Source organism: Culex pipiens, chromosome 3 (genome assembly GCF_016801865.2).
Source record: "Culex pipiens pallens isolate TS chromosome 3, TS_CPP_V2, whole genome shotgun sequence".
In the NCBI taxonomy this organism is placed as follows: domain Eukaryota; kingdom Metazoa; phylum Arthropoda; class Insecta; order Diptera; family Culicidae; genus Culex; species Culex pipiens.
The window spans coordinates 67,060,623-67,078,458 of record NC_068939.1 but is presented as its reverse complement, the minus strand read 5'-3'; the positions used below and the strand labels follow the sequence as shown (position 1 = coordinate 67,078,458).

Genomic DNA, 17,836 nt, shown 5'->3' with positions numbered 1-17,836 from the left:
TTCATTGAAACTCTCAGCGCCGAACATAGCCGAACACGTTTTCGTGTTAACACACTCGCGATTGACATTTTCCTTTTCTCTCTAATCCCGCTTCCACGATCATCATACCGCGACAGCGTTTAACCACAAAAGCCGCCACAAAACCAATTTCGCAGACGCAGTTTAACGGGACGTCATGCGTGGTCGGCTCCTAATCGCCATCTCGCGTTCTCTCATTGCAGTTTTCGGAGAGATTGAGAGACTCAGCGGTGAGAGCGCAGAGTCGAGGAAAAGGGGAAGAGTGATAAAGAGAGAGAGAATGACATCGCTGGGAATCACGAGACACAAGAAGAGATCTCACAGGCTATAGTGACGGCCGCTATACTCTCGGATATTTTTGGTGCAGAGATAATCTATTGATAGCTTTTTTATCACTCATTTGCAACACTGCATACAATAAAGAAATATTAGTGAAAAACACGGCAAAAGTTGACCCCACAAAAAATGACATATTTTTAATCATTAACAAAGTCACATAAAATAAGTCACACTTTCAACCCTAAAGTTTTCCTACATTTTAAGAGTTCTTCTTTCCAATGTTTGGTTGAAAAATTGATGTTTGGTGAATTTATAGACCGAAGCCCGCCTAAAGGCAGGGTTGGGTTATGGAGGGTTAAAAATTGGCAAATTCGTTTTTTTAATATTCCATCCTCGCCATTTTGGCCGCCATCTTGGATTTAATTCAAAATCACTTTGGAATAGTTCGAAGGTCATACTTTAGCTCGTCAATCAAAAACAAGACAACGAAACAAATCCATTTTTAGGGATTCGATTGTCCGAGTTATCGAATCTGTACTGTAATAACTTATTACCCCTTAATTTTTGAAAGACACTTTTGAAAGATTAATGTTTTTTTATAACAAATCAACAAAGAGTTGACAAAATTAAAATTTTAGTATGATTTGAATTTCTTTTTGTAGTTATTCGTTTTCTAAACTTTACAATAAAACGCTTTGTGGTCAAACATGAAAAAAAATTTGTGCTATTCAACAAACTTTAAACTATCTTTTTGCTGGGCATCTCCAAAGTTCTGTTTATGGTAAAAAGCGGTCATACAATTTTTATTCTGTGTGGTTAGGTAAAAAGTTTGAATTTCATATCAAAAATGTCATGATATTTAAAGCTTGTTTTTAAAAGAGGCAGTAGTTAAGGGTTATCGCAACTCCATAATTTTTAATCACATTTTACCATCATAAAATGATAAACAAATACATTCAATAATAGGGACACAAAATATTTAATTTTTTTTAATATTGTGAAAAATTTGATTCATGCGTATTTTTGTTATAAACATATAGTATTAAAAGTATGTTGACTTTTTTGAAATTATCAACATTATTATTTTACCAGATTTAAAATTTTTGAAATGATTGAAAAGTATCTTGATTTTTTTTTTATCTGTGTACCATAGAACATTTGAATGTGACGTTAAAATTGGATGAACAATTAGCGGCCATCCATAAACCACATAGACACTTGAGATAGAGGAAAGGTTGACGATTGTGCTTCACTTGGTTTGGTTTGTGGATGACCCCTTACGGAGATTTTATCATTTGTGGAGTTTTTTTAAAGGTTCAATAAACCAAATTTTCAGTTTATGCTTTTTGAAACCGCCTTGAGTCAGGGGTACTCAAAAACACCCAAAAAACAACACAACAAAAAACACTTAAATTTGGATTATTGGACCTTAAAAAAATGCCAGATTTGCAAATTGGTAATAACAAGAAAACCTTATGGACATTTGATGATCTACAACTGTACATTGTCATTGTACAGTCCCCACCAAATTCAAACTAAAACAATCACTATTGAAACACTATTGACAATATTTTATTATAGAAAAATAATGTAATACATTTATTAAGTTTTCAATTAACTAATTTTTCAGTGAAAGAGGTTCAGTCTTTCCTGAATAAATGCATTTTTAATCTCCTTCTCATTCGAAAAAACAAAGTTAAAATAAGTGTTTTTGAAAATATCCTTAGATGATACATATACATTTTAAATTTATCGACATAATTCATATCTTCTTTAAATTGAGAACTCCTGCTCTCTAGAACATTTTTGTCCTTTCTTCAGATAATAGAACCGGATGGCGTTGCCAGTGTGCAGAGACGGTGTATTTTTCAACTAAGAGCGAGTTCCCCCGAAATAAAGTCACGCGGTGAAACAACGAGAAAGAGTAAGAGGAGAAAGTGCCTCTCATTGCAACCCCCTCCTCCCCCAATCTCGTCCCAACGGTGATGAAAAGAGACACTTTATTCGAGAATAAAAGAAACGCAATTATAGCATCGCCCGGAGGTAATATTTGAATAGGGCCCAAAAGTTGGAGTGGAAATTTGCTCGGACAGAGATAAATAATAAATTGGACGGTGCTCTCTTCTCTTCAGCAGCAGCAGCAGCAGCAATGCTGGTTGTTGTTGTTTGCTTGTTTGTGTGAGTGTGTGTTGGACACAAAAGCTATTGTTTGCGCGCGGAATTTCGGGGGGCTTTTATCACTTTTATGTGCAACATTGTCGCTTCCGATTGGATGAGCACGAAGAATGAGCAATGAGAGGGAGAGAGTAAAAAAGTTATGACATTCTCATCCCTCCGCGCGACTCCTCGAACGAGAATGAGAATGCAATTTAAATGATTCACGACGAAAATCCGATAACATTTCGCTGCGGGTTTTATCATTTAATTAAGCAGAAATCGCAATCAATCACCAAAGCGAGCGAGATTTTCCCATCGATAATCTTGTGCAATTATCGGGCACGATTTCCCCCTCTCAAAATGGCACTCAGAGATTATCTCAATTGATGATCAGTTTTAAATCGACCCACACAGCCATGACTTTCAAAAGCACTGAAAATGGCGAAAACGCACACACACATCGACGCCTTTCTCGCACTTGTAACGATTCCAATCAACGTTTATTTGAAGTGCAAGCATGTTTCCAAATGAAAATCAGCAAATTTACAACCACGCACACAAACACACACACAATCGTGCAACCAGCAAAATTTGTAAAGGTGTGGTGCTGAGCACACAAATTACCAGCCTTTATCGCGCCCCTCGTTGCTACCACGCCCTTCCCCAGATTAATCCTTTTGCGTGAAAGTGCAATATTTTCCGCAGCACCATTCAGATTGGCAAAACGGATTCTCTCTCCAGGAATTTTTGCCACGTGCCACAAAGCTGTGTGCATTCATTGCATTTGCCTCTGGCACGTGTAAATTTGCGTTTGTCGGTGGGTTTTTGGGCGATTTGAGTTTTTACCTTTCTCACTTAGGAGAGGCTATGATATCAGTTGAATTGTGAACATTTTTAATACGGCCGATGCAAATATTTTTCGAATTTTATGTCCCTTGAAATTTTGGGCATCTTGATTTTATCACCTCAGATTTTTTGAGTCGGAGGAAGAGGAGTTTTCCAGAAAAAAACGCGTTGCAAGTTTGACAGTTGATTTCGTTTATGAGCAATTCTCCACCAAACCCGGAAATGGATTTTACGTATACTTTTTTATTTGGATCAATTTTAGAATTTTTTAATCATGACTAACATTCCAAAAGGTCCAAACATTCAATATTAGGCCCTTTTGAAATTTATTATATTTCTATGAAAATATTGATTTCAAAAAGATCGGAAAATTTAACGAATGCTTCATATTTTAACAATGCATTGACATAACATTAACATCAGACCATTAGTTGCTCAGATATCGTTATTAGAAAATTGAGGGTTGTTTTGGTGAGACTTAAAAGATTCAATTTTCCTAATTCTTTTTCTTAAAGCCGCTGTATCTTAGCAACCAGTGGTCCAATCTTCAATGTTTCCAAGACAAAATTGTAGGAAATTTTCTGAACTTAAAAAAAAATCTGATGTGGACAATCATGGACACTGAAAAATTGAATTTATCGCATAAAATTTAACATTCAGGCTATTTATTTTGAAAACGATGCACTTAATCAAAACAATTGTAAAGTACTTCACGATTGCAAATTCAATTTGACATATAAAATGAGGTAAAAATTTGATGTATAAGATTTCCAAAAAAAATAAAAAATAGGTAAAATCCATTTCCGGGTTTGGTGGAGAATCGTTCAGCTGTTCATATTTTTTTTATTGATTTGGTGTCTTCGGCAAAATGCAGGTTTTGATGCGGACTATTCAGAAAAAATCTGTTCACGAGAAAAACTTTTTGTAATTTTTTTTTCAGGAATAGTGATTTTTGGACAATTAAAAAAATCATAAATCAGGAATTTGTCAGTTGAATTGAATTCATGTGGTTTTATCTTGGAAACGGTGCACTTAATTATAATATCTGTAAAGTTCTTTTCGATTAAGAATTGTGCAAATCATTTTTCATTAAATGTTGAGGTCACAAAAAATGTATGACTTAAATTACTATTTTTCCAAAAAACATTTTTTTAATTCATAACTCGGTGGCAAATTTTTTGTCCTTACTCTCCAAAGCCTAAAAGTTGCTGTGTTTATCCCCTTAAAGAAATAATAAAATTCAAAAATTAAAACACATTTTGGTTAGTTGATTTTTTGCAAAAAAAATATTTCTAAATCGGAAAAATTGCTTTTTCCGTGTTACTTATTTTCTGAGAAGTCCACATCGGCCGATTTCATGAAAAATGATAACAATTCCAAAAATTTACTTGGCTGGCTAAATTTGCAGCTCACATGAGCTTGCGAACTGTTTTTAACAGTTATTTCGAAGTAAGTAAAATTTTATCGTTTTATAACTATTTTTTTCAAAGTGATTGATTGAAATTTTGACGGAGTTACTATATCTTTTTTTTTTTTTTTTGAATAGGTCCTATAAACATATGAAACACAATCGCTTATAGGACCTTTTGAAAAAACCCTTTATTTATTTTTATAAATTTAGGCTGGGAATATCAATTGCTTGAATAGGGTGATTTATTCTTGTTTATAATGGATTGTTTTACAGAAATGAAATATCAAATTCAAATATCTTAAAATAATTCTTGGAAATTTTTTAAGGTTAAGTAATTTCACATGGAATCCCAATGAAAAAGCCACCTTCATCACGCTGACTACCCGAGCAGCAATTGCAAACGAAGTGCATAAAATTTGATTTATTTGCATTTTCCTCCCTTGGGCTCTCATGCAGCTCTTCTGGGAGTGGGGGTGAAAATGGGGGGAGCGAGTGGTTCATGTTTTCCATTCCACCTGAACAGACAGAATCGACAGTGCACACACACACACACATAGCCAATCTCTGCCTATCGAAAAACGAACAAACGGACAGTTCATTGCAATGCTGCCACTGTTGTGAAGTTCATTTGAATGCATATTTTCAAAATAATGCACAAACGATTTGGTTTTGTGTCAGTGCGGGGCCGTTGGGAAAGGGGAGGTCGTGGGAGGGGGTTGTTCAAGGGGAAAGAGGGTTGTTTTCAATTCTGGTAGCAAAACAGACGTTGTTTTGTTTGGTAATCAAATTATTTTAAGCGAAGAATAGTGAATGTATGGTTTGACTGATAATTATTGCGCTGGGAAAACAATATTGGATTGTAATACAACGTAATGAAGGCTTTTAGTAGCATTACAGTGATATGTTCATGCATAAACAAATTTGCTTTAAAACAGTGTCAGAATAAACCTTTTTGATTATGACACGTCATACGTCAGATTTATTTTTCCTAATTTCGGAGCTTACGAAATGTCGACTTTGTTTGTGATAAGTGACAGAACACTTCAATCGTCTTCACCACGACAACCTGATTTTGACATTCTACTTTCGTTTGTTTCACACTCAAACGAATGAGTGCTTCGCTCAGCAAACAGTCGTTTGACATTCTACCGAGATTCCGATCATCTCTCCAATGATCGCAAATGACTTCTATCACCACGCAGCAAACACAAGAAAGAGAGAGAGCCAACAACGAGAGAAAGAGCACGTTGTATCGTTCGGGCGGCTGCATGAATAGTGCTCATTTTTCGTTTCATTTTGCCTATCACTCGAAAAATGAACTTCTTTATTCGACCTCGTAGACCCACCTTCACGTATACCTATCGACTCAGGATCAAATTCTGAACAAATATCTGTGCGTGTGTATGTCTTGAAGTCCGTGCACCCAAAAAATATGCACACGATTATCTCCGGACTGGCTGAACCGATTTGGACCGTTTTGGTCTCATTCGATCCGTCTTGGGGTCCCACAAGACCCTAGTTAATATTATGAAGTTTGGAAAAGTACTTCGAAAGTTATACTAAAAAAACGATTTTAGCTAAACTTCGGAAGATTGTAAAAAGGGTGTCCCATCATGCTATATATTGTTAGAAAGGTATTTGAAAAACCTTTCCAACGCATTCCAAAAAATTAAGATCTGACAACCCCATCAAAAGTTATGAGCAATTAAGTGATATTTATACACTTTTTTGAGGCCGGATCTTAAATGTCTTGTTGAAAAGGTTGTTCGGATCTATCATACGACCCATCGTTGGATAGGTAATCAAAAAACCTATCCAACGAGCCCAAGAGACATTAGAGCTGACAAACCTATCAAAAGTTATCACTTTATGAATGCGAGGAAGGCACCAACAACCTTATGGTGGATTAAGAACGTTTTTTGAACTCAAATCACTCAAAGTTCATTTTGTGAGTGACTTTAACAGTTTGACCTAGGTTGACAGCTACATTGTCCCCAGAAAATCATACCTGTCAAAATTCCTAGCCTCAAAATTTTGTCGTGAGTTGCTTTTCTCCTCTATAGAGTCAAACTAGGTCAAACTGTTAAAGTCACTCACAAAATAAACATTGAGTGATTTGAGTTCATTTCTGACGTCACGGTTTTCTCCTCTATTGAGCAGTCCCATCCGTTGATGGATTCCTTTTCAAGCATTGACAGCAACTTAGGAAATTGTTGTCTTCTTATTCTAAAATTGACAAATTTACGGACAAATAATTTAACTTTGTTGTAAACCAGGGGTGCTCAAAGTTTTTGAAGGCCGGGCCAAATTTGAAGCTCAAATGTGCTTGGGGGCCAAATTTACAAAATGGTTATTCAAAAAATGAAATTACGTGAATTTAATTTTTAAATGTCTAGAAATTAAACTATATGTATTTTTTTTTAATTTCTGTAATCTTTTGAAAATTTTCACTTATTGAAAATAATAGAAAACAGAAAATGGCACTTTCCAATGGTATTGTTGATTTTATTGTTTTAGGTATTTGAAAAAAAAAAATAGCTGAATGTACTTGTGTTTTCAACGAAATTTTAAACATTTCTTTTAATTTCAAAAATGGTGACATGTAATCTGAATAATTTATGTAACGGCGTAGTTTTATCTTTAAACTGAGTGCGATTAATGAAAAATCGTTGAGAGCTAGAATCACAACAATCAATGAAAAAAATGTTAGAAAATGTTTTAAGCACTCTTAAATGTAAATTGCAATCATTTTTTTCATAAAATATAAAGTTCGACAAAAAAAGCGAAAATAATCTCGAACATGCTCAAATGATTTTAAACGCAGAGGTAAGCATTTTTAATATAATTCAACTGATTGCACTTAAATTTCCATTGATTTTTTTGCAGTTTTTTATATTTTGCCCCTTATTTCTCGTCCCAATTTTTAATTATGGGGGGAGGGGAGGGTTGGTCGACAAAAGTTTTGTAAAATAATTGCAACAGGCTTATTCCTCCGATTTCAACATTTTGTCTGCCTTAATCAGATTGTAGTTAATCAGATTCGTTATCCAACTTCCATGAGTTGGAGTCCCGAGGGAAGGTTTCTAAGTGTAAATTAAGTTTGAGAATCAGTTTATAAAAGGGTAATTATGACTTTCAAATTAATATAGAAAACTTATATTTTTGCAATTATTACAGATTTTTACCTAAGTCAAACTTGAACATTTTATAAATATTTCCAAAAATGTTTGATGAAAGTTATGACGATATTTACTATTTTCACTTACATTTAAACGTATGAAATTGTTTTGATTGTCAATATTTTTAAACAAAATATTTGTGTCCTTAAATGGGGATCAAAATATTGATAAATTTTTAGTTTATCAATAGTTTATTAATAAAAAAGATGAGCATAAAAAAGTATAAATAAAACTTTATTTTAGAAAAAGTATAAAATCACTTTACAAGTGGTCAAAGGGCCATGTTGAATGATCATTAGGGTGCCCAGAAAAAATGACCCCCTGCTCCACAAGCGAAAAACGGTTTTTTTGAGTTATTTTAAGCATCTGTGTAAATTTTGAGCGAAATTGGATGTGATTAACCCATTGATACCCGAGCCTAAAGTTGGCGAAAAAACTATTTTTCATACAAAAATGACTTTTATAAATCGCTAATAACTTTTCAGGATCGAGTTTTACAGCTTTGGCATGTTCTACAAAGTTGTAGAGCATTAAATTTTGAATAAGAATCTCACTTTTGGGAATATTTGGATGGAAGTAGCGCACCGTGCAGACCAAACCGTAAGAAACTAGGGTTTTCCATACATTTTTTCGATTTTTTCCATACAAACTCTACCTCCGAGTATCAATGGGTAAATGATGACCGATTTTGCTCATATTTGGCCCAGAATCCTAAAATTGGTTGAGGAACAATATTCAGCTTGTGGAGCGAGGTTTTGAAAAAAAGTCCCATATTCTGGGCACCCTAATGATCATTCAAAATGGGTCCGCGGGCCGTACTTTGATCACCCCTGTTGTAAAATATTTTGTAGACTGTACTTTAGGGGATGAATTTAACAATCATATCGTTACTAAAATGTCTGTAACAACAATCTTGGTGCAAATGCTTTGGTTGATGTGTTTATCACAAAAAGTTGTATTCTCAAAACTCGCACTAAGTTTTATTCCAATTTGTTTGATAGATATTTTTGGGGACCATTCTTGAGTTTAGAATGGTGGTGTTAAATAAGATTTTCCCAGAGTTTTCGGTTGACGATGAAACGGAAAATATTGGATCATTTTCAAAGTAAAAAAAAGCATTTGCAAAATTTCTTTTATATCAATAAAAATATATTTATCTACAAAGAAAATAAAATATGCTTTTTCAAGAAGATCACAAATGTTTCGCAGGAATTTAAAATGAAAAAATTTTTTTTTTCAATGCAAAAAAAAATCATAAGAGATTTATTTTTGTAATATAAAATGAATCCAAATAGTTTCTGAGTCATTTAAAAAATGAAGGCATAATGAGTGATATTAAAAAAACAGGTTATTTTCTCAGCTTTTCGTAAATATTAAAAAAGATATGTTTGTTAACAAAATATTTTAAAAGTGCAAAAATAACTTTTTTTTTAATTGAGATCCAAAAATGGCTAACTTTGAATACAGATGTTTTAACATTGAAAAAATGCAATTTTCAATTGTGCAATAATTCCAAAAAAGCTAATTTGATGAAAATTTCACAGAAGGTGGAACATTAAGTATAACTCTTCAAAAATCTATTAACTTTCATCATTCATCATCAATATTGACAAATTTTCAACTTTCTACAGTTATTTTTTTCTGTTAAGGATTCAGAGTTAATTTATTATTTTTTTTATTCTTTTGCATTGCAATGTAAATTCAATTCAGAATCTCACCAAAATATATTCATGTTATGTAAAAAAGCATTTTTTTTTGTAAATTAAACGAGTATTTTTTCTAATAAATCTGTCTTAAATTTTTTTATGACAAAACAAAAACAAACGAGAGATCTGCCTGAAACTAAATCTTATCTAACAAAAAAAAAAATCTATAAGTTTGCATTCTTCTATAATTAATTTCACAAATACTTAAGAAACCGTCAACTGCAGCAAATCGAAACTACAGGCTGGTTAGTGACAGCAGTTTTCAGTGCATATTAAAATTTATCATAATAATAATAATAATAACAGTGAAAAGAATTGCCAAAATGCTGTCCCGATTTTCCTCATGAGTCCCAGTAAACCGCAGGTGATGTTTTCACGGCAAGCACCAAATTCCATGGATTTCACATGTTTCGCGAAATCATGAAAACTCACAATCTTTGCATATAACTTTAATACTTTTTAAAATAATACTATATGTTATTTTCAATTAAAAATTTAATTAAAAGTTGAAATTCAGCATTGAAATTTTTTATCATCAAATGATCAAATGTTTTCCATCACATCGATCAGAAAATACCGTCTCAAGATACAGAGTTTCGAAAAGTCATCTTTCCTTTTTTTATGACCAGCCCACATATTTTTTTGGAATATTGCATGAAAAAATTGATGATGCAAATAGGAGGCTTCTTTTGACAACGAAAATGCATGGGCAAAGTTGCATCTAAATATAGAAAATGTTAATCTCAAGAAAAACGTTAAAACTTATGTGGTTTTAAATTTCACTGATTTCGAGATAAATGTTCAAAAATTAATTGTAATTTTAGGGCACAGGCCAAATTCAGATTGAATTGGATGATTTGAAAAACTAACGAAGTTTTTTTTTAAATAGATTTATTTCATCTTCAATCTCAAATTTCTGTCTTTTAATCTCGTCTTAAGTAAGAAATTTCTTACAATACAACAAGCAACGCCAACGATTGCCGCTGGGCCTTCCCAGTAATAAAATCGGACCAAAATTCCACCGGCCACTTCCGGGAAAATCAATCTCCTTTGGCCAAATCCGGCCAGTATCGGGCAGCTGAAGAGCCCCTAGTTTTCGCACTCCCCATACAACTCAAGGGGTGTGGAAGAAAGAGAGGGGCTGCAGAATTTGAGATTTCTGCCCAAGAAGGACGATTTACAACGCTTCGTTGGCAAAGTTTCCACCGTACCGTGTATAATCCTTTCGCTTGAGTCGAGTGGCCATGACGAGGAAAGGGGGACGGTATAAAATTACTCAACAGCTGCAGGAGGTAAAAATTTCCGTTTCTCTCAACGTGGCAAAAAATAGGACACTTGAAATGGCGCACAAACGCGCCACGCCGGAGGAAAAGTTCAAGCAAAAAAATCTTAAGGAAGCAACCTGATGCCCTCGCCTTCCCGTTTGCTGGCACACCGGGAGATGTGCTTGATTGATTTGCTTCCAATATCCGCTTGACCCGGTTTTTACAACACCGTCTCCGGCTTTGACTGATCGCGCGGGAGGGAAGAAGGACTAAGGAGAAAGGTCCTCCGGGACTTACAATGGATTGGTGAGGTGCCGTACATGCTGTGTGGACAGGTATTTGCAGTTCACAGTGGGTCTAAACGAGTATAGTTTAGAGCAAAATGTAATAATTTGAAGATTCCTATTTAAATTTAAAATTACTCAAATTTTATGTAAACCAAATTGTAAAGAAGGGTGCTCAAATAAAAAAAAATGCTAATGTCAAGCTTAAAAAACAGCTGTTCAGGCTCTCCAAGTATTTTTTTTTTAATTTTGAATAAAAGTATAAAAAACTAAACATGAAAAATGTATTTTTTCCAAATATTTTTCTGTAGCATTAAGTCAGCCAGTGTTCAGTCAATCCATCAGCGTGAGTAAAAGGTGCAAGCCAAATGCCAGAACGGGCACAAAAGTTCAAAGAAGTGGAAACTGTTGACTGAGCAGTGGCAGCAGCAACCGACAGCCGATGAGGACCGACCGACCGGGCAAACTATATCAAACCAACACTCCCACTTGGGAGTGGGTTTCCACAACTAGACCTTACCGGAGAGTGTGGGTGGCGCTGGCAAAACTGAAACCGAAAGGAATCTAATTTTGCTCAGTATTTTTCCGCCAATTGCAAACTCAAGATGGTGGAAACAACAAGTTGGAGTTTTGCAACTGCTGCTCGTCCCCCCGGAAGTTTTCCGGTAAACTGTTGGCCTCAGAATGTCTCGACGAGCGAGGGAGTGTTTATTGGAGAGCGATAAGAGTAAAGGGAAATGGGAGAAACTTTGAAACGGACGTTTGAAAAGTTTGAGGTCAATATGTGCCCTGGTATTGAGCTCTTGGAGCGACTTCACTTGTTGTTAAAATTTTAAAAGTTTAAGCCATTGAGATATTTCACATGGGACGAACTTTAAAATTCTGATTTCTATACAAGAAAACAACCTGTCGGCCAAATAATTAAAAATAAGGTTTTCTCGCTTTTGCGCTTTTATGTTAGCAAAAATTCAAAACTAGGCAATCATTTGTTATTTTTATTATTTTTATATGTTTATAAAATACAATTGAAAGCTGAAACATTGCAAACATTGGCGATTTATAGCCTTATACGACCTTTTGAATAGTTAATCTAGATTTTCATTTTTTTTTTCATTTTGATATATGCGCCGGTATTTGTAGCACTAAAATTCGTGCAAAAAAACTTATGCACGTGGGTGTACAGATTACGGAGTAAAAGATGATCGAATTGTTCACCTAGCGCTCACATGTGTTCCAGGACCAAGTTGCCTGCGGGTATGGGGATCATACATACATACATACATACATTTTCAATCTTAAAAATAAAACCTTTCATTTGCGTCCGAGAGAGCTAAAAGCAGTAAAAAAAACAATTCATTACTGATAGTACCGTAAAACGGGGTGACTTTGATAGATTTTACATTTTTCCGTAAAATGAAGAGTACAACTTAAATACGTACAAAATGGTTTGAAATCATACTGACCGTGGTAGAAAGTGTTTAATGTACATCTAGAAAAAGTTTTCATAAAATTTTGACAAGTTCAAAAAGTCAGTTAACTATGATTAAGAAAATGTTGATGAACAGTATATGTTTAATACTCTTGAAGTGTCATGATTACTTCAATGAATGTAATTTCGAATCGGAAAACGGAAGGCATTTTCGGATTCATTCACCCATTTTCCAGTAGGAGTCAAGGACTCAAAAATGCTTTAGAAGTCTTATCTTATCTTTTCAAAACGTTTTACAAATACTTTGATTTATGTTTAAATAGTTTTGAACGGAAGCTTCTGTTTAATATTTTCTTTAAAATAATACTTTATTTTTGTTTAAACAAAAAAAATGTATGTGACGTTCAGAGTTAAAACTCACGAATTTTACTCCTCTATTTAAATGCATTTTCATCAGCAAATCTTTTTTTTTTTTTGTTATTTCATTCTCATGAGAATATGACTTTTGAAGTTTTCAACAGTAATTTGTAGTACAATTTCGATTTTAAATCATTTTTTGGAACCATGTTCCCGGTTCATGTTTGCTTTAAGACATATTTATTCATAAAAATCCATTAATAAACTTAACAATCTCAAACCTGCAAAAAAATTGATTGTATCAGCTCAATAAGAGCAGACACGTGACATATGTACACAAAAATTATGTAATTATCTTTTAATGCTTGTAAAAGAAATCTTTTTAATACGGTTTTATGATTTTCGTTTCTGAATAAATCCCATATATTCAAAAACTCGGTTAAACTTAATTTTAAAAATGTTTAGCGATTTGCAACCTTCTACAAAGTTGTTTGTTGTCTTATTTTGCACATCTTGATGAGTAAATGACACATGAAAAACATCATTTGACAAGTTTCCAGAATAGTTTTTTAAAGTTTACAATAAATAATAAAGGAATCTAGAACAAAAAACAAAAAAACTAGATATCTCAGAAATTTCCCGATGAAACATTTTGCTCTAAGAAGCATTGGAAAGCTGAGAAAATTTCCTATAAGACACATTTGACAGAAGCGATGACTATTTTTTCTTGAAATGTTTGTTCTAGAAAACACGCCGTGTTGATTATTTTATAAACAAAACTAGTTTTAACGAATTTCGGGGAAGCTTAAGACTTTTTATTAGTTGTACCTGAAATTTATATGTATTTTGTTAAAAAGATTATATAACTAAGTCAACTAATTGTAAACATTTATTTGTTGTTCTTGAAAACTATATCAGCAACCTCATAGATGGTATATTTGACATACAAATAAAATTTTACCACCTTAAATCTTATTTTAACAAGAAAAACTATGACTGTCAAAGTCACCCCGGTATTCAAAATAAGAATTTTCTACGCAAAAACCGTACCAGTTGGAAAATATTCCAAAAAACAATTGAAATCCTATCAATGTCACCCCGGTTTACGGTACCTATTTTATGAAAAAAGAAAATAAGAAAAGACGGTCTCATTTAAATGTTGGCAGCGATCCATACTAAAAAGCTATTTAAATATAAAAAAAATCTGTAATTTGGGAACGAATTTTCAATCGATTTGGTGTCTTCGTCAAAGTTTCTTGAAAAGATTCTGGTAAAAATAGTCATTGCTTTCCAACATTATTGCTTATTAAAAAAACAAAATAGTAAAGAAATTGAGTGTTTTTTTTTATGCAAAACCAGGCTAAAATTTTGTTATCACTTTTGGTCCACCCAGAGATGGAATAATCGCAAACAAATCTTTTTCGCTTGCGAGCTCACCCACGAAAGAGAGAGGAGGCGAATCACGCAAAAGAAAATCGATCCCGAACTTCTCCAACAAAATCAATCTGTTGATGATTTTTTGTAAATGTCCCTGTCAGTACTACTTAAAATTATTTATTTTGCTCTGTTTACACACATTGGCCATCTTCAAAAAGTGATATGTCATTTTTCGACTTGTGACGTTGCAAGTGTAGTAGTGAAAGATGTTCCGCCGAATAATCAAGATGATGAAACATAATATACTTTCAATCAAAGCATCAACCACAAAGCTCTTGAGCGCAAATTTAATTTCATTTCAAGTGATTCCACAAAACAATAAATATTCAATTCCCACCGATATAATAAAAAAACAGCAACCCACACCTGTCAGATTGCACCATCAATCAATCAATTTAATTTGTTAATGATCACAAAACCAAATCTCCCATGTTTCCCACCTCCTAGGGGATTTCACTCAACACAACGCTGCTGTACCGTGCAATAGTAGCATCGAGCGCCACAAAAACTAAATGATCAATAAAATTCTATCTCACACCTGTGGTTCGTTTCCGTTTCCCCCCTCTTTTCCAGAGTAGTTAGTGGGGTTTCCCGTTTCCTGTTTTTGTTGAGTTTTTTTTTTATTATTTAAAATCGTTTTAAAACTCTCAATTTTTTAAAGCTTCTTTAGTTTATTTCTCTATCGATTCAACCTTTTTGCTTTCGCCCAGATTCCCACGCTCAAGAGAATGTCGAAATAAATTTCCCCTTTCCCAGAGGGGGGAACATCCTTACTTACCCATTAATTTTATTACTTCTGAGTGGTTCAGAAACAGGTCGAAGTATCCAAGGGTGGCCGGCAGCTGCTGGAGCAACAGCACCAGCACCGTCAGCGACAGCCAGCACAAGTTCCAGCTCATTTTCGATGAGTTCACCATTTGTGGCGGCGGAGCAGTAACAGCACTTTCACTAATTCACGGCCCCAATCCCCACCCCGGCAGAACTTGGCGCGATGAGCTTTTCCTGGGGGTGGTTCACCTCCCCTCTCCGCTCTCCTCTTTGGGGTTGAACAACTAACAACTTTCGCCACAGACACAATCAAATTAATTCTGGCATAAATTTATAATTATTTGTTTCTCGTTTTGTGTTGTGTGTGTGTGAGCACTGAGGACAGGCACTCATCTGGCCGCGGCTTCATCAATCATTTCACAGGGGTTTCCCCCCCGTTCTGAACGGGTCCTGAAAGCACACTATCACTGGTTGGTTGGTGGGGGAGGGTGGAGGAGTTTGCTGATGGGTATCATCATCATCATTCACGCGGGGGACACTTGTCGGGGACAGCAGCAGCAGCAGCTGTGTGTTGGCCAGTTGCGGAAATGAGACCCGGGAAACTTGATGCAAGTGCGCTCGGGAGGAAGTTGGAAGTTTGTGGAGTTGCTTGAAAAACTAAATAGCGTCAGTTTATTTGAAATGTGTCAACTAAAAGTTTAAACCAAAATCACTTTTTCCAACAAAAAAACATATATAAAATTGAATGCACTTACTTCTCTCAATATTTTAAAAAAGAATTAAATATCATTGATTCTAAAATGTTACTATTAATACTATTAACAATTTATAAATTAAACTGACCAGCTGAATAGCATCGATTTTTAATATTTGAGTCATTCCAGGTCAACTGGGTACACTTATGGACTCGACCTACACCGATTTAGGCCAAACTTGGAAGGAACGTTCATCTAATGATAGTTAATATAAATCCAAAGTTTTATTGCCGATTGGACAATCCCTCTTTCTTTGGCAACGCCCACCTTTTTGATGATTTTTTGAAGAACTTTGTATTTTTTTACTCGTAATTTTCGAACTACTAGACCAAAAGAGTTTCTTCTGATTGCATTTTATAGAAAATTGTCCAAGGAATTCATTTAAAATAAAACATCAACCCTCAACTACTCAATCAATCCTTTCAATATTGTTTCTTTGCAGTTTATGGTTCAAAACGTGAAGTTCACCCATTCCTTAATTTAATATTTTTTAAATTGATTACCATCGTGTTTCCCGGACAATTTTACATAAGATTCAATGCATATCTCAAACTTAACCAAACTATTGCCGGGAAACAGCCCTTCAAAAATATTTTGATTTCCATTTTACTTTATTTTTGAAAAAAAAAAAACAAATTTTAAACAGTTTTACAATAGTTAATCAAAATTATTCCAATATTACTTTTTGCCATTCACAAATTGTGGATTTGGAATAAATTTTCACATAAATCATTCAGTCACTCACAAAGTCACGTTTTAATCACATATAGAAAAAAAAAACTAGTTTTTCAAATATTTTTTTCTTCAATTTGTTATTAGTTTTGATTTTAGATATGAGTTGGACAGTAAAGTTTAAAACTAAAAATAAAAACGTTTCTTAATCCACCATTAGGTGGTTGATGCCTTCTTCACATTTATAATTTAAATCAACTCCGAAGTTTTCTTTATCCAGATTTGCATAGTTTCCAAATCAAGTTCCAGCACTGAAAAGGACTTGATGAAAATAAGTTTATGAGTAAAAAAATATATCTGATACAGACTTTTCCAGAAAACATGCAAACTATCATTTGAAGCAATGTGGCAACCGGGCGTTTCACATCTGGCGCGACTCTCGCACGTAAACAAATAGACCCGGCCTTTTGAGGTTATGCAAAAATCACCTTTTTTGTATCTACAAAAAAACTTTTTCATGGCATAACTTTAAAAGTACTTCACTAAACAGAATAAAATTTAATAGGGTCTTAGGGGACCCCAAAACGAACAGAATAAGGCGGATCCGGCCAAAAGCGGTTCAGCCAGTTCTGAGGTAATCGCGTGGAAATAAAAATCATGTCTACACACATCCCCGTAGACATTTGTTCAGAATTTGATTCTGAGTCGATAGGTATACGTGAAGGTATATCTAGGAGGTGTATTTAAGAAGTTCATTTTTTGAGTGATTTTATAGCCTTTCCTCAGTGAGGTAATTTGGTAAAAAAGATGAATATTTTGCTGAACTATTCCGTAATGTTTTAATAAAATATATCGATTTATTCTATGTAAAATTGTTTTTCATAACATGATCTATTTGAAGAATAAAGACAACGCCATATTGTTAACGAATTTGCTGGCTGATATAAATTGTTGGCTTAACCATTTCCCAATACCTGCATGTATGCAATTAAATTTCAAAAGTGTGTTAAATTCCAATTAAATTAAATTAAATCAAATCAATTGGAGACACGAGTTTGTCATCATGCTTCTAGCAGCTAGCTCAATCAACATTTGATGTTATTTTTGCTGTGAACTTTTCAAATGTTGATATCCATTGGAATTAAAATTGAAAAAAAAAATAGTTTTTCCAGTTCAAATGTCTCCATAAAATAAATGCAATATTTTTTTTCTACAAAACTGGAGCTAAAAAGTAAAAAAAAACAGTAAAGGAAATTCCAAGCTAAATTTAAAA

The 17,836-nt window shown here is 34.0% G+C and overlaps 1 protein-coding gene across 1 annotated transcript in view; it reads right to left on the bottom strand.

The window, feature by feature from the left end:
* Window positions 1–15,621, bottom strand: part of LOC120420924 (tyrosine-protein kinase Drl) — a 167,858-nt gene extending 152,237 nt beyond the window's left edge. The window contains exon 1 of the mRNA XM_039584053.2: window positions 15,147–15,621. Within this exon, the coding sequence (XP_039439987.1) occupies window positions 15,147–15,285 (139 nt within the window). The 5' untranslated portion in view covers window positions 15,286–15,621. The remainder of the gene's footprint in view (window positions 1–15,146) is intronic.
* Between the last annotated feature and the right edge of the window lie 2,215 nt (window positions 15,622–17,836).